General features: G+C 39.5%; 2 protein-coding genes and 1 non-coding gene across 11 annotated transcripts; 1 reads left to right on the forward strand and 2 right to left on the reverse strand.

Moving 5' to 3' along the window:
- Nucleotides 1-61: 61 nt before the first annotated feature.
- Nucleotides 62-9,478, forward strand: IKBIP (IKBKB interacting protein). Of its 8 annotated transcripts, none has more exons than XM_051642761.1 (4): nt 62-160; nt 731-1,948; nt 3,583-3,700; nt 4,566-6,144. In XM_051642761.1, the coding sequence occupies exons 2-4, from the start codon at nt 1,755-1,757 to the stop codon at nt 5,382-5,384; spliced, it is 1,131 nt and encodes a 376-aa protein (XP_051498721.1). In that variant the 5' UTR covers nt 62-160; nt 731-1,754; the 3' UTR covers nt 5,385-6,144. The 8 variants fall into 8 exon arrangements, with proteins under 8 accessions (XP_051498721.1, XP_051498712.1, XP_051498767.1 ...); XM_051642752.1 differs by having other exon boundaries at nt 68-160; nt 1,720-1,948; XM_051642807.1 differs by having other exon boundaries at nt 99-160; nt 1,770-1,948.
- A 5,048-nt stretch (nt 9,479-14,526) lies between these two features.
- On the reverse strand, nt 14,527-23,879 carry SLC25A3 (solute carrier family 25 member 3). 2 transcript variants are annotated; one of them, XM_051642828.1, is made up of 8 exons: nt 23,772-23,879; nt 23,475-23,628; nt 19,545-19,666; nt 16,853-17,032; nt 16,558-16,739; nt 15,673-15,845; nt 14,982-15,092; nt 14,527-14,863 (listed from the first exon to the last, which is right to left on the reverse strand). In XM_051642828.1, exons 2-8 carry the CDS (start codon nt 23,620-23,622, stop codon nt 14,703-14,705), a joined length of 1,077 nt encoding a protein of 358 aa, XP_051498788.1. In that variant the 5' UTR covers nt 23,623-23,628; nt 23,772-23,879; the 3' UTR covers nt 14,527-14,702. The 2 variants fall into 2 exon arrangements, with proteins under 2 accessions (XP_051498788.1, XP_051498781.1); XM_051642821.1 differs by lacking the exon at nt 19,545-19,666 and adding an exon at nt 19,830-19,951.
- Nucleotides 16,136-16,375, reverse strand: LOC127380321 (small nucleolar RNA SNORA53). Its single transcript, XR_007888479.1, has one exon. It is a non-coding gene; the product is annotated as a small nucleolar RNA SNORA53 (small nucleolar RNA).
- Nucleotides 23,880-24,349: the final 470 nt, after the last annotated feature.

The raw sequence follows: 24,349 nt of genomic DNA on the forward strand, positions 1-24,349 counted from the left end.
CGGAGGCGGCGCCGCCAACGGCCGCCAACGGCCGCCAGGGGCGAGGCGCCCGGCGCTGGCCCGGGGCGGGGCTGCGGGCGTGTAAACGTGGTACCAGCGGGGCAGGACGGCCGTCCCGCCCGCTTCGTCTTGCAGCTGGGGCCGGAGGAAAGGCTGGAGGGTACGGCGGCTGATCTGGCGGAGGAGCCCTGACGGCAACCGGAGCGGGTGCCGGACTGCCCGGGGAGGGAGGGGAAGGTGGCCCGGTGTGCTGGGCGGGCGGTGGTGCCGCAGGAGGCCGCTGGGCTGACAGGGCCGCAGGAGGAGGCTGGGGCTGGATGGTGTCCTCAGGCGTGCTCCGAGGGCGGGTGGGGGCTTCTGGGCTAGGGGAGTTTGCTGGGAGCCCCGAGGGCGGAGCGGGTGTGGAAGTGCCGTGGGGAGGTCGGGGAGAGTCGGTCTCTTTCGGTGCCCCGGGGCCCGAGCAGGCAGGGCTGGGGCCGGGGCTGGGCAGAGGGGCGGGGAAGGGGCTGGCAGGAGGGTCTCTGGAGACTCGTTGCTCGGTACCGCACGGGGATCCGCTCTGAAGTTGCCCTTGCTACAGCTGAGGTCTTCTTCCTGTATTGAACGATTTCTCTACCTACCAGTCAGATCGCGCTTTTTTTTTTTTTTTTCCTTTTTTTTTTTTTAACTTCATAATACGTGGTCTCAATCCCAGAGGTGTTAAAAGTTATATCATTTTTGCTAATTTTAGGGGGAGAGCAAGAGATACTTTTTTCGAACATACTTCAGTCCGAGCATGCTTCCTAGTACTGCGACTCACACACAGCTCTAAGCTTCATACTCCTGTGACAGCTTTTAAACGGTGCCTTTTACAAAGTGACTACATTAATTATCTCTGATATTTAAATATTTATATTTTGACATGCGACTAAGTTTCACTACTGCAGTGTGATCCAGAAAGAAGCATGATATTTTTGTCTCAAAAACTGTGCTAAACCAAATCCACTAAGGATCTAGTCTATTTTGAGCAGTATCCTGGAAGATTTTAGGCTTAAAAATTCCATTCTGTACTTCCATTTGGTTGGTTAGAATATGAGCTTTTGTAGTCTTTGAAACTGCAGATTCACATTGCTTGAATCTATTTGGATGTCAGTTTTAGCAGAGGAAATTACAGCTTTTCTTTTATCTAGATGCATTATTTCATAAATCTGTGTTTTTCTGTTAATGGCTTTAACTGGTGTCTGTGGGTGACATTAAGTAATTATAACAGAACTATTTCTAAATTAAATCTTGATTTGCAGTCTCATTTCTAAAAATGAGAAAATGTATTTTCTCCTTTCATGTGGAGTAGGTAAGAATGTATTTTTTTTTAGTCTGCAAGTAGTGAAATCGCTGATGAAATTGGGACAGAAATCAATGATAAAAATATCTTTAAAATGCCTTATCGTGCAACAGGCGAAATATTTCTGTAAAGGTGAAATGAGATAAAGTTTGAAAAGTCAGATCTGTTTGAGAAAATGTGAAAGCAGTTCTCTACAGTATTGAAAACAAATTTTTTTGCAAAGTCTTATGAAAGTATTGTGACACTTGACGAAAGTTTGCTTAACTAGAAGACATAATAAAAGCTGAAGCATTTTTTGGGAATATATTTGTTTAACTGAAGGGCAAAAGGTTGTATTTGGGGATGCTTAGAAGTAACAGGTCCTTTCTGGTTTTGACTCTTTTGGGTTTTTTTCCTAGCTCTCTCTTTTGTTTCTGCTTTTTAAAAACACAAAATGTCAGAAATTAAGGAGAGGAAAAAAGGTAGTTCTTCATCCAAGACCAATGAAGGTTTACAAAATGTTGAGAAGCACACTAATTGTGGGAAGCGGGGAAGTACCAGGACCAGGAATAGTCGGAGTTCTTTTTGGCTGGACTCAAGAACTGCTTTGAGTATAATGTCAGTTGCCTTTTGCCAGATGCTGACCTGGTAGGTAACCCTCTAAAGGACATGTTAATGTTTTCTTTTGTGTTCTGCACTGTATTCCCTCATGGGTAATAAGATTGGTTACATTTGAATATAATGTTTGGGTTAAGTGATTGTAGAAACTTGGAGAAGCTGAAAGGGTGAAAAAAGGAATAGTATTGTTCACAAGTATGAAAGCGTGGTTATAGAGCTAGAGGTTATAGGAGCTTAATTTGTTCTATTGTGTTGAAAGTTTAAAAGGTGCCTTGCTCATGAATTGTAAATATCTGCTTTGGAGACTACATCTAACTGTGAAGAGCAGCTTAATCTGACAATAAGTACAACAAAGCTTATTTGGCAAGTAAATAAATCAACAGTAGAAGCAAAGTAGAGTTTTCTGTAAATAATTTGCTCAGCAGTGTGATAAATTGTTCTTCAGGTGGAGACTTCAAGTAAAGGTCAAATGTCTTTGTAAAGGATGTTTTAGAGTATCTTAGCAGCATGAGCACCTTACTTCCAGAAACTGAAACTTCTTCCAAAACCATATGATTAAATTCTTAGAACTCTAGTGGAATAAAGTAGGCCAGATTATTGCCTTTATGTCAATCTGAAAATTAAGGTAAAATTTGTTGTTCTTTTAATATCACCTAGATTTTATTATCTAAATCTTGAAGAAACAGAGCCATAGTAGAATAAAATTATTAGTGATGCTTCTCTTTACTTAAACATATATACATATATAAAGTATATATATGTCTGGTTTGCATTTATCTAGCTGTAGCTAACATTTTAACTTTTATTGCCTAACTAAATCAGTATAGATGATTCTAGATCTTTTGAAGCTCCTAATTACTGTGCAATGTACTAATAAATACCAATAAATAACAATTTATGAAAGCACAAGTATTTTAAATAAACTCTGTTGTTCTAGATAAAATTATTTTTACTACTGGGAGGACGCCCTGCATAGTCTACAATAAATCTTGTGTCGGGATTAATGAACATCTTACAAAATTTGGAGGTTTTTTTTGGCTTGGTGTTCTCTTTTAACTGGACAAAGTAATTGCAGTTTGGAAAGCTCCCAAGGTCCCAGTACAGTATTCTCCTATGTATCTAAAGCACAGGACAGAGCTCTACTGTCTGTTCAAAGCCAGCATCATCATAACACTAGCCATACAAGATTTGCCACAATGCACCAGATGTTCTTGGATTATTACAGTTAAACAACATTAGAGTTAACCTGTCTTTCCAAATAAAATCCAAAGGCAAGTCCAATTTATTTTTTTTTCTTTATTTCTACCTGTTGAATAACATTTTACCAATAAAATATTGCCTTACCTGTGAAATAATACATTACGAACATGTAAAGGTCTCCCTGTGTTAGGCTTATCAGATATTTTTCCTGTTTGAATGGCATGCTGTGTAAAAAGAACATCTCTGGATCTTTCCTTATTTTTCCACTTGTATTGGAAGATAACTCCTGTATGAAGACAGATCAACTTCATTAAACCCTTTTTATTTTTTCTCTCATGTATTGATCTAGCAAATTTTGCGAACACAAACTGCTGCAGTAACAGATTGCTGTGAATCAGGTCTTGGAACACTTAAAATATGCTAACTATGTAGTTACTTACTATTTATTTATTTATAATTTGCAGGTTCCTATATCAGCAGTCAGGTCAAATTGCTGATATGGAAAAAAAGTACAATTTCTTACAGCAAGAAACTGAAAAGTTATTGAATATGGAAAATAGACTTAACTTCATTTCTGAAAAGGTAATAATTAATACCTTATTTGGATAATCTCTGATAAGCATTTGCCATTATTTTACTTTGTTGTCATTTATTTAAATTTAACTGACTTTTAGAATAAAATTTTATCGTGTTCTACTTGCCTGTGAATGTCATTGTTCAAGTATGTGCAAATAGTGGCTGTATCTCAATATTATTTTTCAGACACTAAACTAGTTATAAAACTTAGATTAATGCACATACTTCATTCTACTACTACTGTTCTATACTAATTGTAATATACATTGATTTGAAGAAAACTTTGAGGCATACTTACGTAGTAGACCTCTTATAATATGAAAGACATAATGAAGTGGTAGTAATATTTTTTCATTGCTTTTTCATTTTCTTACCTATGTGTGATGTTACCAAGCAGAAAACTTGAGCTAGCTACCCCTTTGTCTTATAGATAATCATGAGAGTATAGCATGGCTTGTGCCAGTGATGTTGTTTTAGCACTGATCTCACAGTTTGTCATTGATACATGATGTAATTTGGATATTTATACACTGCACTTCAGATTGCAAGATGTTACATGGGATTTAGGTAGTGTGATGTATTTTAGAAAAACAGCAAAACAACAACAAAACAACACCACCATGGAAAATAAGGGATTGACAAAAAAGAAAATAGCATGTATTGTACAGAAATTCAGCAACAAACTCCTTTCTCTGACTTATTCATGTCAGGTTAATCAACAATATTTTAAAGATGAAAACAAGTCATATAGAGGAGCTTTGTAACAAGTAAAGTGGCTTCTAAGGGACTTCATTCTCTGTTAAATAAATGCAAATGGTTTTCTGTTCTTTCATTAAGTAGACATGGACATTGTTTTGTGTTATAAATGCAGCTTGAGTCTTCTGAAAGTGTCCTAGGAGAAGCTGCCTCATCCCCCTCTGTGATGACTGAGTTTGAGCAGGAAATATCTTCTCTTCGTAACTTAATAAATGATGTTCAGAACAATCAACAGATCCTCTCTAGAAAGATGCAGAGCATTAATGAGAAGGTCCAACATTTTACAAATTCCTGGAGAAGAAGTGTGGACGAAATGAATACGAACACTAGTGGTTTAAAATCTGAAGTGAAGTTCATACATACAGAGGTTACTTCCCAAATTAATGAAGTTGACCAAAGAATTAAATCCCTTTCAGAAAGAGTAAAAGATTTGGAAGACAGTACAGACAGAAATATTAGAACACTAAAAAGGCAAGAAGATGATGAATTCTCTAGAATTGAACAAAAGTTGGACTTGCATGCAAAGGCAGTTGAAAAGCTAGAAGAAGAACAGAATAGTCTGGTAGCCAAGGATACAGACCTGAATCAGAAACTTGTAAACTATGAACCTAAACTTGAAGAGTGCAAGACCCATTTGCCAACAATTGAAAATGCTATTCACTCTATTCTGAGATTATCAAGTGAATTGCTAAGTATGGAGAAAAAGATAGAGGACTTGACAACACAGCTACATAGTGTGGAAAAGGATATGTTGAAAACTGTTTCTGTTACAGTGGCGATGCAGAAGGTTTTTGAAAGCATGCAGTACAATGACAGCATCTTGAAAGTGCAGAATGAAGTGGTTTTAGAAGAAGTAGCACATGATCTAGAAGTATCTTCAACAGCAAAAGAAATAACTTTAGAAAACTATAACTTAGAAAATGACCAGAATTGAGATAAGTTAACTTGGACTTTGGGTTTTAATTTATAAAAAGGCACTTTAATTTATTATAAAGAATGTGACTCCAACACGTTATGGATAGCTGAAATACTGTTATTACTTTAAATAGGCATTGGATCAGACTGAAAGGCAAACTTAACAGGCAAGAAAGCAGGAATATTTTATTGAAGGAGGAAATTAGTATTTTTCTTAAGGATTATTTTCAGCTTATATATTAAAAGCTTGGGTTTTTTTTAAAAAAGGTATTTTAAGCCAAGTATTTAGATTTAACTTAATCTCTCTGGGCAAATATGCATTGTACCTCACTTTTAATGTAATATATACCGTAATGGTTTTGTGCTTATGGTACAGACCTCTTAATGTCAGAGTTGTTACTGGCATCTACATGTTTTATTACATGCAGGAAAGCACTAAGCACATTTTTAACAGCTGAAGCTTAGATGCAACAGCCTTAGAGGAAGCACTAGTAAAGTTCCTCTTACTGAGAAGCTTTCTTGTACAGGTATTTATAAGCAGATTACGTAGCAGCTGGTGTTACTTTTTATTTCTTTGACCCCATGTAAATAGCTTCCTTAGACCTCATTTCCAGCCTTTTCAAACTTCATAAAATCCCTGGTATAATTTTGTTCTGCCATTGAAGTCTTTGGACTACATACAGAGTTAAGTTCTTATTACCAGGTATTCCTCTTAGGTTCTTCTTGCACCATTTAATTTGCAAGTTGGGTGTGATCAGTCCCTATTAGTCGGGGGGGGACGGGGGGCGGGTGGCATGTATTGTGGTTTTATTTGTTTGTTCTGGTGCTGTTAGAAATAAGTTTTAACCTTTTCTTCTGTAGAATGTTCTCTGTTAGGTATTACATGACATATCTGGTGTTGCTTTGCATTTCAAAGGGGAAAAAAAACCATAATGACATCACTGACACTGTTTTCCAAAGTTTGGTGAACCAAAAGCTGCAAAAGCAACTAGTGAAAGCCATGGAGTTATGTACTTGGGGGCAGGGAATGTCTCATTTATCCACAGGTCTAAACACTTCAACAGGTTGTAGTACTGCCTGCCAGGCCTGATAGCTGTACATTGAAATCTGGATCTCAGGACCACCATAAATTTGTGTCTACAGACTTAGGTCTTGATAATTTCCTATTTCTGAACTCAGAAAAGGAGATTACTTAGTAGACAGTATGAACCCATAACATGGATGCCTTAATCAGGCTTAAGTTAAATTCTGGTTTTGTACATTCAGTTACCTAGAACTCTACTGAAATCTTCATGAAACAGTTAATGCTCCCAGTTCAAGAGACTGTTTAACCAGCATTTCTCCATGTTATAAAGTCTGTCCATGTCACATACTTATATATATATTTGTACTTGTTTACAGTGATATTAATAAAAAAAAATGTAGTTGCTTGCCCTGTCCTCATGCATAATCTAATTAAAAATAAATTGCTCTTCCCAAAAAGTGTGGAATAAATACTTGAGTGTTCAGCGGTCCATTAAGAAATATATGGAAATGTTTTTAAAGTACTTTTGCCAGATGTGTTTCTACTTCATGTATGTTTGGGGAAGGATGGCTAAATTACCTGTGGAATGCTCCCCAAATTAATGTCTTCCATCACCCTCGACCCCACCGAAAGCTGCATGTATACAAGATGGAACAGGAAGTCCTCATCCTTAGAGGGTATTACTTATAAAACCATCACAACTCTTTACTACAGAAATTTTGTTTTGTTTTTAAGCAAACATATTTTTGCTAGTGAGGAATGACCAACACTGTAAAAACATTTCTTTTGGTGATGCTTTTTACTACTAGTGTCAAGAAAAGGATTAGTATGAAACTAATTATAGTCTCTTAGAATGTGTTTCAGCTTGCCCATTTGGTGTTTTATTGTCTCAAAGTTCTACACTGATTTATTGGGATTGGACAGGATAGTGTCACTCATATTTTCCTTTCTTCCTCTCAAATTTGAAAACCATTAAAAAAATCAAAAAGTGAACTAAAAAATTCAGCCAAAAATCCAACAGCAGCATGAGTGTTCCTGCATTAAAGTAGCTCTTACAGAGGTTGGCTGTTTAAGTAATGTTTCTCCACTGAAATGTTTTGGTGGCTTTTTAAACAAAAGGGAATCATGCCTAGTTCTTTCGGCTTTTTCTTCTGTGAATAACGTGTTCAAAATTCATATTATGTTAACCCAAAATAAAACCACATCAGTTAAGCAGGTTCTATGTTTTTTTGCGTAAGGAAATTTCAAAGTAGCCATCTTTCTAAAGGTTTCTGAGTATCTTTGTACATGTGTCCGGATCACACAGATTATAGGCCTGATACAAACATTTCCATAAATCAGAGGGAGATTATATTTGATGCTTTGTGTTTTTAGAGGTCATGTTGGAAAGTCATATAGCACCTTGCTTAAGTTTTTGCTCTCATAAAAGAAGTAGTAACATTTGTAGTTGTTATGTATACTGGGGGGGAAAAAAAAAACACACGATTTTTTGTTATGTCATAACAGAAGTTTATTTTCTGAAGACAGAGTTTGCACTCCATTTCAGTATCAGAATAGTAAGATACTTCATTGGGGTCCAGCTTTGATTTTGATGTGAGGTGTTTAGCTAGGAATCCTGTAAAATATTTTTATTTGTATCCTTCTAGTGTGAAAAGACTCAGAACTTAATGGAGCAGCTGGAAGATGATAAAATAATTTCTCACATCAAACATCTGCAGGAAGATATTTATACAATGAAAACAAGGTCTAACAGCATAATTAAAAAAGATGAAGAACTGCAGAAGAATTTAACAACCCTTTTTCATGCAGTCTCAAGCACTGAACAGAATGCAGCCTCTGTAGCAAAAAATGTAACTTTGACAGTTGTGACAGTAAAAACTGACATAAGGCGCATTTCAGGCCTAGTCTCAGATGTGAATGTGCTGACAGAGTCTCTGCAAACACTAGAAGATAAAGTAGAAAAAGGTGAAAAGAAGATAGTCAAAACCATAGGTGACCTGCTTACCAGTAGCATTGACCGAAGTACAGAACTACAGAGCCTGGCATCCAGTAGTGCAAGAAGAATTGAGCAAATTGAGACAGCATTGTCTGAGTTAAGGAGCGATTTTAACAAGCACTCGGATAGACTCCTGAATCTCGAAAGTGACAGAGCGAAAGTTCTAAAGACAGTTACATTTGCAAATGATTTAAAACCCAAGATGTTCAGACTTAAAAAGGATTTTGCCATCATGGAGCCGTTAATAAATGACCTTACACTGAGAATAGGAAGATTAGTGGAGGATGTATTGCAACGGGAGAAGGAAATTGCTTTACTGAATGAGAAACTGGCCAATCTAACAAAAGTTCAAACTGAGATCAAAGATATAAAAGATGAAATAACCCAGATTTTGGACATCAACTGATCACTGTGCAATGCAACTGCCTTAAGAACAGTAGTGTTTGAGGAGTGTGAACTCAATCGTATAGTACTAAGAAGAAAGACAGTATTTAAAGGCTTCATTTAGAAGCATACTGAAACTTAACTAGAGATTTGTCCTCTTCTTTTGAAGAGGACAGAAGAGCATCATAATGATTTAAAGGGACAAGCTACAATATGAGCAAAAGCCATGTCTCTGTGCAGGTATTTGTCTTTCTGAATTATGACGTGATATTTAATAAATAGCTTGTTTTGTATAATAAAACAGTGTAAAGCATAAAATGTTATTCTAACCTTTTTAGAGTTTGCTTTCATGAAGAAAGCATGATCCAAGACCAACAGATCTTCAGCTTACCTTTTCTGCTCCAAAGGAATAAAATTGTGTTTTCCAGATGGACTAAAGGAAGAGTTAGTCAAACTGCAGTAGCAATTTAGTATATTTGTATGCTATGTTTTTTGTAAACTATAGGACTTTTTTTTTTATAATAATATTTAAAGAGGTAAATGCAGTGAAGCAAGCAGTGCCCAGAAGTATTGCTGATGCCTTGCAAGAAGTCTGTTGCATGTTTAGATGGAGTAAATAGTGTAAGATTTTCTGTGAGACTCAATAATTGTAAATTATAATTACTGTGCAGCACTGTTAAGCTTTTAAAATTAGAACTCTGTGTGGGGACAGCATTTCTCATGCATTGTTTCTTAGCCTGTAAAATTCTACAGTGAGAAGCAGAATTAGCAGAGGGAAGCTACTTAGGTCCTAAAAGGTTAGTCTGATATGAGCCACTGGTAGTATTTCTGTGCTGAAGAACATGAGTTTAAGAGATTGGAGACATTTGAAAATGCAGTAGTTGCTAGACTGAAGTAACAAGATCACGGGAATGGGTTTAGCAGAGGCAAGGGAGAAAAGTGCATTAAATAGTAATCAAATTTATTATTAAAAACAATTACGAGAGATCCAGCATAAAAAATCCCCATAAATGAAATTATGTTAAGAAGTATAAGCATACAGTAAGGCCTTTATAACTTCTCAGTTGTTTAGTGATCATAGCTGAACATCTTGCAGCTAGAATGGAACAGTCTTGATAGAAGACACAACCATTCTCTTCCCTCACTGTTCTCTTCCACATTCAGCATTCCATCTTTTGGCCTGCTTCATATTGCTGGTCTTCTGTACCTTGCTTGCTTCATTGCCCTCAGTCAACATGACATGCTTTGTTTCATCAAGTTTTCCTCTTTGTGTTATGAGTCTGCTCCTACCTCCAATTTTATTTTACTCCCTTCCAGTCCACCTGACAGACCACAAGGATAAACCTGTCAAAGACTAGTTTTCCTAGGATGCATCTGTGGATATTGTTTACCAAATGGTGTCCCGTTGTACTTTCACACAATTCTTAAGCAAGCCCCTGAAAATAACCACGTGGTTCATGTCAGGTCCTGTAGAGAAGAGCACCCAGTACAATAGACACAGCTACCAAAAATACTGATACAGCTGTGGGAGAAATCTGTCCTCATCTTTCACTACAGCCCATGTGATGCAGTTAGCAGTTAAGTGTGTTAATTGCATCAGGGACTATAGTAGTTTGTTTTGTCTTCAACTCTGAATGAATCATTTGTGGTCAATAACCAGTGAAAACCTTCACTGGAAGAACTGGAGAACCAGCAGAGCATTGTCTACACAAATGAAGAGAAGTGGAAAATACACTCCAGCTGCACAGTTAATCAGAGAAGTCTTCCCACAGCGAAGAGGTCATTCTGGATGAAAAGAGCACATGCTCTCTTTGGAGCAGGAACCAGAAAAGAAGCCAGATAAACAACTGTTGATTTCACTTTTGACTCCCAGATGAATAACCTCCAAATCTCAGAACACATCTAACAGGGAAAAGCCAACCACACAGTCCTGTTTGTGGTCTTCATGGGAAGTAAAGTATGCAAAAAATGTTACAGAACCATTAATTCTACTCTATCTACAGATGTATGCAAACCACTCGCCCTTCCTTCCCAGGAAGTGCAGGTTGAAAGCTTGATGGTCCTTTCAGAAATTTGTTGCTACAAGCTAGAGAGAAAAGGTTTTAAGTCACAGAGGTAAAGCCTACTTTGGAAAATAAAATAAAAATCTGGATCTCAAGTTTACACACCTCAGAATTCTCCCATAATCTGCACAGGTATTACAAATCTTCGTTTGCCCTTCTAGCACAGGGCTCAACTGTGCTAAAAAATTAAGTGAAGTTTGAGAGTGGCTGTGTAACTACAGTGGCCTAAGGACAGAGGCAAAGCTTTTTCTACAGTGGAAATGATGAGGCAAGATGCAGAAACATAAAGCAGACTGATACCCTTGCCTCCCTGGTTTAGTACTGTCTGTGGTGGGGAAAGCATCAGCTCAGTAAAACTACAGCCCCTTATCAGTTGATTTCTAGGGCCACTCAGCTATATTCTTGACAATTTTATTAAGTGATTGATTCGGGTAATAATGAAAATTACAACTATGCTACTTAAAACATAGGTACTCAAGGGACATACATGGTTTAGTGGTGGACTTGGCAGGGTTAGGTTTACAGTTGGATTTTAAGGGTCTTTTCCAACTGAAAAAATTATATTCTAGTATCATTTCATGCAGCCCAACCTACAGTATTCCTCAGGACATCTTTGCTTTTATGTGAGTACACAGGTGTAGAACTGGCCAATTATATTCCTGTCACCAACTTGTAAGGAAAAAACAAAACAGCGGCAGTAAGACATCGGTGCTGAAAAATGACACAAGCAAAGTAATGCCAACACATTAAAATCCACTTTTGGACACCGACACATCCGTTCAGCCAAGAAGTTTCTGCTGGCAACATCCTTCTCCCATATCACTTGGGAGTTAAAAAGATCATGTTCTGTAGCAAGGCTGTGTGGCTACGCAAGCTCAGCTATACAAAGTACTCATATTTGCTATAAAAAAGCAGGATGTTTATTGTTTTCACTGTGAACTACATCACGTCTATGTAGAAATGTAAATGAATTACAACTATTTGTATTTTTACAGCCCATTTTAAAATGATATGCAACAAGCATTTCAGCAACTATCAGCACATTTGATCTGTAGTACAACCTGGTACAAATACAGGGTGTGAATGTAATTGTTATTCCAAATTCATATAGACAGTACACTTCAATCCAGAGAGCTGAGCTGATCTCAGCTCTATTAATAGCAAGGAAGGATGTTACTTCCTTCTTAAAACAATATACACAAGCAGCATATACACAGTCCATGTTTTAAAAGCACTTTTTGGGTTTAGTGACTGGTCTGGAGTTACCTAAGTTTCACTTGGTTCAGAATGCAAGTGCTTCTTTTCGGTACAGAACTGCCCTTGCAATGACAGTGCAAGTCCATCAGCACTGCTGCTCCTCTGCCCCATTCTCTCACTAGCAGAAAACACACCACACTTCATGCTCTAAAGAAGTTATCAATGACAAAGTTAACCTTTTAAATACTACTACTACAGCTTTACCCACTGAAGCTCATTTCACATTTCAGTGGGTGACCCTTTAAACAACAGCATTTTGTACGTTTAACCCCTTCAGCTCAAGCATCCCAACAAGCCCATGGTGTCAACAAAGGCAGCAGCTGTAAGGCAATTCTCTCCTCCTCCCAGGTTTTCCACTGAAACACAACACTGGAAGTAGCACTTAGTATGTTTTCCCTTTCTCAGTTACAGAAATGGGGAACAGCCAGCTGCCCCTTGCTAGTCTTCTCTCCATTTACCTGGATAAAATTATCTGAGCATCCTTTAAAGACAGTTTGAAGTCTACCCTTGAGCAATCAGGAAATGGATTTAAGATTCTCGTATTACTGCACATATTTAAAATGGCTGCATAAAGGTGAAAAATTGCATAATTTTGCTCCACACATAGAATATGTCGTGAGAAATTTAGGTTATCATTGGATTATTCAACAGGCCACCTCACTTGGCATGAGCCAAGTTCGTCTCACTCTTTTGCCAGCCTTAAAATTAGAAGTGCTTTACTTTCCCAGGATTAGGAATGGGAGATGCTTTCCTGCAAAGATGCTTTTAAAGAAATGATTATATTCAGTAAACAAAATAACTTTTTTCTAACATGTTGAACCATGTACAAAAGTTAACTTCAAAAGCTGATTTAACATCAATGGTCTCAATACAAGATCAAGTCATATTTAATGCTCTTCTCCTAGGAAGCTCTTAGGAGCATTTAATTACTAGCTAAGTATTTTCAAAGCTTCCCACATATTATGGGGAAACAGGATGTACAAACCTGTATCATGAAATATATTTAATTCAACACCAAAATACTTGTACAAATGTTTTATTTAGACTCGGAGAATGCGTTTACTGTCATGGGCATAGGAAAATAGAGCAGTTTTAGATTTTACTCCACATTTTGAAAGGTAGCAACTTAAAGTAAGGCTTGGCTTGCTTATTTAGCATTAACCATCAAAAATCTTGGAAGCTGGAGGGTTTTCCCAGTGGGTGAGAAGTTTAACACTCTATAAAATGATAGCAGGAACATCAGATTCCAGTTAATATACAGTGGTCACTAGATTTATGCTACTCCAGTGGCACCTGCTTTAGTTATCCCTTCAACTCTGAAGGACCCAAGTGAAGAGGAAGGAACATACACGATTGCCCAGCTGAGTTCAGTACAATCAGCTCAAGTGCTACAAGGCAGCACATCTAGTCTTGCACTAAAACACTGAAGCTCCAGCTCTACTAAGTGAGCCATGTAGCACTGGATTTTGTGAACCCTTTATATACACTACTGGGCATTTTCTGGATTTTTCTCACTGTGATAATCAACTGTGGGTGGCTGAACAGGTGAAACACATAAGGCAGCATGCTCCTCTCTGTAAAAGGCTGGAAAAAACATTCATTGTCTGAACAAATATTGCATGTCTCCTCTTGCGTGTCTAGGACCCTACATTTCTTTGTATCAAGTAAGGTCCAAAACAATCGGTATGGCTTCTTGCACAGCACAAGTGCATGGCTCAACCAAAACTCAGGATTACAGTTAAACTAATTGAGGGGAAAAAAAATCAAATTACAGGAGTGCCAAGCATAGGGAAAAGCTGGCAAGTTTGTCAACTCTACAGTAAAAGGCAAGCAATTTTTATTTCAGTGTAAAGCTGTAGTAAGCTTTTAGTGGTCAGATATTGTTGAGAATGTTTATTATTAACATCAATTTTCTTTTGTTAAGGTAGCAGCTACTGTTTAATCCCACAATACAATCAAAAGGACTGAGTTCTTTGGTGTGGTTCAATGCCAACAGACGCAAAAATAAGTGAAGTGAGCACACGTTAGTTACATTGGGATAACCTTCTCAAAGCAGAAATGGCTGTAACATACAAGGTTCCTTTAATCTCCATGGAGAACACTGATAGTACAACCAGGATGCCCTGTAGTCTGCAGTCTCAGCTCAGGCAGTCAGAAGTCATGCTGTTCTACAGTAACAGCTTCTTGTAGGCAAATAAAAGTGGCTTTAGGGTGCACAGAACTGCAGTTAAGTTTCTGCAGTTCTGCCCAGAGAGGTTCTTGGCACTTCTCTGCAAACAGTGTAATCCTTTTTATTAGAACTGTTTCATAATTCTATAGTTCCTAAAGCACAGAATAGGTTATTTTTAAAATTCTTTGGGGGAGAGGGAGAAGAGTATTCGAGGTACTTGCTGCTATGAAATGAAGCTTACATATGCAGTAGTAAACAGACACTAAGCACTCTGTTTCTCATTTATTTCAGGCAATGACAGTGGTAGAATTTAAACCCTCATGTGGGATGAGGGCACAGCCAATAACAACATCATATAGAGTTTGTTTTCTACATAGTCAAATATATAAAAGTTTCATGAAACTCATCACTGGGACAGCCAGCACAGTCAGTCCATGAGTTGTCTATTCAGTTAGACCAAGCTTCCTCTTCAGAGATTCTGGCATTTCAGGTGGAGGTGGACGAGGAAGTCTGAAATAGACCTTCACAGAATCATAGATGAACCACTGTAGTGCAGTCAAGGTACCAATCATAATGATACGAGCGAACAGACCTTTCCATACACCTGCAGAGTGAAACATAAACCGTGAGCAGCGTAAGAAGCCAGGCAAAAAAAAAAGTCCTCCCCAAAAGACAAAACCCCACAAACTCTTGATCGAAAATACATGAAAGTAGGGACGCACCTTTGAATCCAAGCCTCACAAGAACCTGTGAAGCAGAACTGCCCTTTTCTTTGTTCAACACAGACACCACAGAGTCGGCAGGATGGGAAACAATTGCACAGAACACACCAGCTGAAAGAGTAATTTGACATTAGTTCTGTGGTGTTTTAGCTACACCATTACTGTGCAAACTAAGTACAACCAACTGAAACCACATCTTCTAATAAACAGCTAATGAACTACTACAAGTTATGTCAAGCCTCCTGGTATCCTAAAAGGACAGCAGGTACATACTTATACTGTGACACAAATATTAGAAAACTACTCAGTTCTGCTCTTAGAGCACCCTGCTAAAACAGAACTCCTCTGAATCCTAGAATATTGCAAATGGCCCTTCCATCCAGATTTCTCTCCCCTTCCTTCAGCTTTCCCCAGCCTAGTAAAGATGCAAGCTGTTTCACTTAAATTAGCTGAGAGTTCTGAACTTGAACATTTAACATTGGTAATACAGAGGAACAATGAGGAGTACTGTCCTACTACAGACCCATTTTCCAACAACAGACTTAAGTGTTGTTTTTTTTTTCCCTGCACATTTAAAAATTACAAGTAAATTATCCCGTTCTATTTACATCCATTTAATACCCTGGAAAGGGATAGCCTTCTAGAGTTGTGCTAGTCCATTAATGAAGTGTAGAACTTAAAAACTCCTTACCAATATACCCTGCAACGAATGTGACTACCAGCTGTTCTCCTTTTGTACATTCGTTTCGTGGCTTGGGAACAACGTACTTGTACAGAGCTTCAACAGTACGTTCAAAGCAGGCAAATTTCATCATTGTGTATGGAATCTGTCTCATCCACAGTGGTGCAACACCTTTATAGAAACTTAAACAAAGAGACAAACTCAGTTACATTTTCTCCAGTATTTGATCCAGTATTCAATGAAGTATTGTTGCTTGAAACTACAACTTCTAAATACTGACAATATAAAGCTTAAGCATCACAATACATACAGAACAAAAATTTAAGTTTTTTAGTTTCTGAGTACTAACTTAAAACAGCAACACAAATTAGAATCTCTGATCCCTATGGCACAGAGCTGTTTTTGTAGTCACTTTCTAGGTCACAATGCACTGCAGTAATGCAATACTGATAACTGCCAAGAGCAGTAGGCTCATGTCTGCATACCAGCCAAGTCCCGATAGTGATAAATGACTTGTATATTTACAGCCACTTCTATCAGAACAGAAAGCTAACGTGCAGTTATATTACTCTTACATGCCAATGACTCAAGCATCTTTGACTGTACAACCAAAAAGTTGCTGAGTATCTCTGACTGGAACTGCTAGAAACTGAAGTTATCCAGCAGAACTCAGAACAAAGATACCCACAAAGATGGATCTAAGGAGCATGTGGAATTAACAAGCCAGCTCAGCACAGATTCCTTGAAACATGTTAAGTTGTTATCTTGAAATACAAAGACCAAGAAGTATTCTAGGCTAAAGTCACAATTAGTTTAGCAAGTTTTTCATTAGAAAAAATACTCAACATCAAGAACCTGAATAAAAATAAAAATTAAACCCAAGGAGATACTTACGCCCAGATGCCTTCTTCTCCAAACATCTTGGGCAGTGCCTCCCGCAGAGTGTTGGCATATCCAGGCTGTGTCTGGATACGAACTTTAGCAGCTTCCATTGGAGCCAGAGCAATGTCAGCAAAAAACTCCGCACTGGCAGACGCGGCTAAGTACAGTGAAGTGCGCCACAAATACGCATTTTCCTAAGTGAATTTAAACACATTTTTATTAATGAATCATGTTTTTGTGATTACTCTGTGCTACTAATGCTATTAGTTGTGGATATACAGCCTCATGTACATCACTTAAGGCTTACCTCTCCCAGCATGTTGCCATATAAGATTTTGAAAACTTCATAGAAACCAAATTTACAAAGCCCCTGCATGGAATATCCAATAAAGGTTGGAGCCCATCCCTTAGCCAAGCCACGAACACCATCTTCATTGAGTGTCACTGAAAATCCATTGAAGATGCTCTTGTATTTTTGTGGATCAACCTAAACAGAATAGGCAGTTAATAGTTTGAATTAGAGTTTACCATTTCCCTTCTCACACCCTCATCCCAAATATAACATTCTTAAAATTCCTCACACAGCTGGCTTCCTAAGGTTCCCTGGACAAAGGGAACTCACCACAAAATTACACTAATGTAACTAGCAGTTACTTGCTGGTCTCAAATCCTAACAGCCAGTATGTTCCTCAATGCTCAAGAACCAGCAAACTGAATTTTGCTTTACATTTGCTTTCCAAATCAACAATACTCCTTTGTCTATGGAAAAGATACACTGAAATCACTATTCTAATGCTGTTAGTAGCATACTGGTATAGTTATATTTAGATCAGATTATTTAAAAATTTGCGACAGCTTTTGTCAGCTATCTCATCCACCCTACACACAACACCTATGTACATTCAAGTGTCACCACAAACCAAGCCTGATGATTCACCTGATTCTTAATCTGAAAAGGTCATTTTGTCCACTGCTAGTTTGATCCTTCCACAGATACGGACTGCAAAGCAGATCAAAGAGTACTCCAGAATTTCTACACTTGTACTTTGACTTCACAGTAAAGGCTACATACAAATTACTTTCTGCACACTAATATTTGAGTGAGATTTCATTAGTAATTTATCAGTAGTTAAAAGACCAACTTAAAGAATTTTGTTTCATATGAAATGAAACAATTTAATAGAAATTTTTCAACAGGCTGTTCTGACAAATTTTAAGCCACATCACACAGCTACTTTTCTTATTTGACATAATTCAACATTTCCTCAGAGGATAAGAAGGAAGATACCAAATTAGAAATCAACCAAAGAGCTACAGGATATGCATGACAACTTGCAATGTTGGCATGTTTTGTCTTGTGGTCTGGCAAAAATCTATTTGAGAGCTAGTTCATCAATTTTTGAAGATTCTGAATTTCAGAAAATTGGTTATTTAAGTTGGGCACTGTAAAATGAGACTATGTTTGTATGAGAACTGTGCTTAATTATAATCTATGTAAAGGGTGACCTCTTCTTAAAAAGACATGAGAAGGCAGGCAACAGGTTTCTTCCTGGAGAATCTGGGAAGGACTGGTAACATGCTCTGTACTGGATCTGTAAATAGATAAATGCTGACAAGCTTTACAACGTCACACCTGGAATCCACATGGAACCCTCCTCTTCTTCCACTATCCTTTAAGTGCACGAGAAGGAAGGGAAAGCATCACCATTTCTAGGTAAGAAGCCCTAGACTGGCAGCCCAAGCTGAGCAGACTTACCAAGCAGCTGAAGCCTGCTAAGTATGAGGCCTTGCTCCCAGCTGTACATTGCTCTCGGGCCTTCTACACACTAACCCAATTTGCAGTCAGATTAAGAACTGTTTGAGATGCTACATCCTCTCTACCCATGGTCAATCTCCCCCTCCTCAGGAAACTCAACCTTAGGCATGAGTAGTCAAGCTAGCAATCTCAGACTGCGAAGTCCATAACAACAGAAAAGTGCACTTAAGCTACATTTTCAGAAATTAAACATATAGTCAGCTAGCCTGGTCCCAATGCAACATTTGTAGAAAGCATTTTGCACACCTTTGATGCACTCTGTGTTTGTCCCATGTGTCAAAAAACTGATAATTTAAGACCAGAATTTCAGGTGCTCTCAAGTATGTGAAGCCTCTCTTGTAAAGAATGCTAAATAAAAGCCATCAAGAATAACCCTTTTAAGACAATCAGATGCAGTACTTGTAGCCTGACCAGCAGGTCTAATTAATTCACAGTTCCCTCACTACTTTCAGTTCATTACAAAATCACCACTTTTATAATCTGTGTCAGCCTATGCAACAGGGAAGTCATTAACAGAAATTTTAAAGTGTGCTTTCATTTGCTTCATTCTTGAGGCACAGATTTACCTGAATAAACCCATTAGTATGTTTTTAAATGTGGAAGCTGGTATCTCCAATTAAGTGCAACATGACTACCTTTGTTTCAGTTCAATCAAGAACCACTCCACAGAAACCAGCTGCAGGCACTGATGGCCTTACTGATACCACATTAAGTTTTAGCCACCCTACTGAAAGTGGCAACATCAGGAAGTATCCAATCCATAAGCCATGCATTGATATCCACAATGTTAATCGATCAAATTCTGCATGCATGTCACTCCAGGTTAAAACTGTAGATCTTAAAAACACCAAAGATATTGTTTTCTTCCTCCAAAAACACAGGAATAGTGCTAGATAGCCTACCAGCCAACAAAGCTGTAACATTGTGAAGGGTGCCTTCTAGCAAATACAGTCAGCTACACATGCCTTAAACGGAGTAAAATGTAATTCAGATTCTCCTAAATGCCTATGATTCTCTAATAAGTGGTATTTAGTTAGTCTCACAGTGAGAGACTTGATACAGCAACATTCAATTTTACTCACTTCCCACCATCCAGAAAGAAAAGAACGTGTCACTACTGTAAACTCTAAATATGCTGGCAACATAGAGAAAAAGTTTCAGAAAGGTTTAAGTTAATACAAACCTGCATACGACATTTCACTAAATCCAGAGGTACAACAGCAGTGTGTGTCAGGCCACAACTTAGGACCCCACCAACGCCACAGAGAGCATAAAACTTGAGCGAGCCATATTCGCAACTGTATTCTGCAGCAAAACAAAGACACACCATGCTTTTACATCAACTCCATGCACTGCTGGACAATCATGTCCAGGGGATAGTTAATGCCTCCAATTCATTAGTAGATTAATTATACCACACCGGACATGCTTTTGTCAATGTCACTACATACCAATATACAGAACAAACCTGCATTCTGCATTTAACCAGGTCTAGAGGAACCAGTGCTGTATGTGTTGTTCCACAGCTAATAATCCCACCAAAGCCACAAAGCAGAAAGAATCTGCCTGAGCCATATTCACAGCTGTATTCTAGTTCATTGGAAAAAAAATACATATATGTGATCAATCATAAATGGCAACAAAGATGAGAAAAGAAACAAGAGTGCTACCTTCTCTAAAGTATTAAACTGAAATAATCTCCCATGCTGTATTATTCAACTGTAGTGTTATACTAAAAGGTAATTCCCTTGTTCTAAATTAACACTGTTTGGACTGACAAGATTTTATTCTAGGCCTTGCAAATTGCATTTGCTCCTTAGAAAAAAGCAATGTAAAAAAGTAAAGTTTTACACCTTATGACACATTTAAACCACAGAAATTAATAATCACAGAAACTGCTAGTAGAAATCATTACCTTAATGTGCAATATCCAGTATTTCCTTATATTGAGAAATTAAGCAAGAATGTTTCTCTAATATTATGGAGACAAAGCTTCTTCGGTTAAATATTCTGGGATAGTGCAACTTCTGTATTTGACACCATACAGATCTAAAAGACCAATGTTGTAGTTTTCTTTATACAGATATATTTTCAGGTATTTTTTAGATTCCTCATATTTTAAAATTTTCTTTCAAATACAGAAACTCCGATTTATACAGCTTCTATTTAATGAAATAGAATTTCATTAAATTAATCATCACATTCCTTGCTCATAAACAAGGTTTGTTAAAGAATCTTTCAGATCACATTCAATCAAGGGCTATTTCATTTGCACTGTTCCCTACAGTAATGTGTACAAAACTGTCCAGTCTTAAAAGAGCAAGTTATTTTCGTAAACTGCAATAGAGCAAAGTTACTGGAGCTGAAAAACAAAAATCTGTTTCCCTCTTCCATTTTTGGAGGCTACAGAGGGTATGATTATGTGCAACCAGAAAACACCACTTTTCAATTAATAGCATAAATGAAGGTAGTAACACAGTTCTGCTACTATGCTTAGCATTAATATATATATAAGCAAAACTAAAACACTGCATAAGCATACAGAAAACAATACTCTATGTGGAAAACATGCCCCAGAGTAGAAAAGGGTAATATAGGTTCTTTTGCCATTAGATGTAGTCATGTTACTCCAATATAATGGAAGCGACATTAAACTTTCACACCAACTAAGATCTCCAGAGAAACACTAATTAAAAACAAAAGACAGCGAAAATTTATCTTATTCAGAGCTTCTTTCTCCTGTCTTTTTGCTTCTGAAATTAAATCCTTTTCAAACTTAAAAAAAGGCACATTTCAAAAGCATCAGCAGGACACTAGTTTACACTAGCAGGCTCATCCAGCTCGCAGCTTCACTATTATAAGGGAACTTCTTTTCACCAAGACATTCCTGAATTTATATTTTACATAGACATTTCTCATCTTACTCTTCCAAATTAATCACCAAGACAATACAAATGTGATTTTTTTCTTTCTTCTAAAATATCAAATGCCATATCACAGACATTGTATTAAGCCTAAACTTAAAGCAGTCAGGATAATGCCTAACCTAGGAGATGTTTTAAACTGAGATACTGCTCAAGACTGTAAATACACTGGTTCAGGACTTACACATGCCTCTAAACTAGCTTGGTTATGGCAGCAGTTTTGCAGACAGCAATAATATTCTGTTTGCAGTTTACACAAACAAGGCCTTTTATGCAGGTGTAATCAGGGAACAAGACTCTGGGGCTGTGTTACAGGGCAGCTCTGTCTATCTGTATCTTTGGCCTACTGTAGTTACCTTGCTGCCCAGGTACCAGAAGTGATTATTCATATTCCCTTTTTCACAACAATTTACTGTTAGAAGTCACACTCACCAACTGACAGAGGTATCTGTAGAAGGTACAGAAAATAGAGCTTTATGTACCTGCCATATCACAATGTTATTCAGACCGACCTGTTGGTTAGGTGTTCAAAAACAGTAATTAAGAAAGCCATCATCCATTAGGTTTGAGCTCCTTACAAGTACTCAAGTTTGTAGTGGCATAACAGTATTAGGGAAAAAAGCCAGAGGATGTCAGACTTTCTATTTCAGAAATAATCACTTTCCTAAAAACTGTTGCCTATGAAGACAACTGCTAAACATGCAGTACTGAAGGCAAAGAAGTTATTCTAACATACCTAGACCCTGACTTAAGACAAACACCCTGAAATTACTCAAAATATAAATAATATACAGGACAACTCTGTTAAGACAGCTACATCCTAACTATTTCACTTCTCTGCTTCTGATCTGACACGTTAACAAGGACAAATTCCAACAGCTGATCATAAAACACTTTGTCTCTGAGCTGCATTATGATTGATGCCCTGAGCTGAACTCAAAAGACCTTGCAGTTTGTACTGACTTTGTATGACCTTGCATAAGCTCAGATATCTTCTGCAATGTATTACTCTTCCCAGACAAAGGCGAAAGAACCAAGGGGTATGTGAAATAACGAACACAGCAGGAAGTAATAAAAAGACTAAGAAACTCTGGTCACATTTGACCTTACCTGCCTACAAAAAGGATAAAGATTAAGCATAATGCTTTTAAGAAATAAGTACGTGTACTGAATACACTTAGCATACAAAAGAGCAACTTATGGCTTTAGTTAGCTATCAACAAGCTCGCTCCACTAGAAGTATGTTTTTGAAAAGTTAATAAAATATACTGCCCGGTTCTATCTCTCTCTCTCTCTCTCTATATATATATATATATTACATGAACACTCATGCAAAAGCATTAACATACTTCAATATCACAGTACTTCATAAGAGGTATATATTGCTAAAAGCAGTTTTCAATTTATTTTTTTTTTAATAAAGGTAAGAGAGATGCTTTTCAAGATATTAATTGCTTAAAAAAATAGAATTTTAAAATCTACCTCCGCTATTAGGAGTATCACCAAGATTTGACCTTTGGAAGTCTTGAAAGTCATAAGGGAAACATACGGGATGCAGTTGCACTTAAATATAAAATGCATCACTGTATCTTAGCACAGCTATCTGGGGTATGCCCCACAACTATAAAGTAGAAAAAAAATAAATAAATAAAAAAAGGAACAGTTGCAGGCCCCTCGAATGTGTCTGGATATTTAGATGTCCCGCTGTGAATAAACAGGAGGAAAAAAAAAACAAAGGATGGGAGACGGTCTCTCAAATTATCCAGATTCACGCGCCCCACTTCTCCATTTAAGAAAGAAGTACGGGCCTACAGCCTCAGTGCCCGAGGCTGCAGGCCCAGCAGAGCCAGAAAAAGCGCCCTTTTCCCCCCCAAAACAGACTCCATGGGGGTCTGTCATTACTCTGAGCTAAAACCTTCGTACGCCCTTCCCGGATCCTCGCTGCCGCTCAGCACTCGCCGCACGGCAGGGGGAGAGGCTGCCAGCGCCTCCCCCGCCCGTGCCCTTCCTCGTCCTCCAAGCGGGCGCGCAGGCCCAGGGCCGGCTCCTGCCGGGCCCCGCTCAGCGCCGACCCTCCCCCCGCCACCCCGACCCGCACGGGCCCGCGCCAGCCGAGGTAGCGCGGGCACGGGCCCCTCCACCGCCCGCAGGCCTCGCCTCCGCAGCCCTCCCCGCCCTGCCCCGCTCACCTTCCGCGGCGGATGCGGCCGCCAAGCTCCGCCGCGCGGTGGGCGCCTCCGCCGGCTCCGCGCGCTTCCTCACCCCATCCTGGGCCAGCTGGAAGTGCGGGGCGTAGAAGGGGTTGAGCCGGGCGAGCGGCGCGATGGAAGAGAACATGGCGACCTGCGGCGGGGCGAGAACAGCAGAGCGGCGTGGGACGGTGCGGCCCGTCAGGGGCCCGCCGGCCCCGCACCCGCCGGGCGGCCCGGCTCCCCGGGGCGAGCAGCGGCCCCGCCGGGCGAGCGCCCCGCGCCGCCCCCACTCACCTCCTAAGATGGCGGCGGCGGCGCGGGGACCGCGGCTGGGCGCAGAGGCTGAGCGGGGCCCCGGCCCAGGCACTTTGTCCTTCGCCGGCGGGGGCGGAGCCACAGCGCAAGGAGCTGCGGGGCGATAGGCCCCGGCGCTCCGCCAACCGCGGGGGAGCGGGGGCGGGTAACGCTCGCTCCTCAGGCCTGCGCACCGCGCCGCGCGGCCCCGCGCCCGGGAGGGGCCGGGGGGAGCTTGCGAGGCGTCCCGGGCTGCCCGTCGGCTCTGGCACCGCAGCCGCGACAGGCCGCAGAAAGGCGGCGGCTCCTGGCTGGAAGCCCGTCGGCAAGGAGAGGTTTCCGCCTGCAGAGCCAGGGGTGGATCAGCGCGCCCTCCCCGGCCTGAGCCCTGCGCCTGAACTCCTGCTCCTTCCCGCCGCCCGTCTCGGGGAGCTTGCCAGTTCAGTCCACGTGCGGCGGCGTGACAGCCCCGGGCCCTGTCACCGCAGAGACGCTCCCGAGCGCTCCCAAGGCAGCCCGCAGGCAAGCCTTGACTCCCGCTCTGCAGCCCTTCGACTTGGAATCGCAGCCAGTTTTTA

This window comes from Apus apus, chromosome 1, assembly GCF_020740795.1.
Source record: "Apus apus isolate bApuApu2 chromosome 1, bApuApu2.pri.cur, whole genome shotgun sequence".
Lineage (NCBI taxonomy): Eukaryota > Metazoa > Chordata > Aves > Apodiformes > Apodidae > Apus > Apus apus.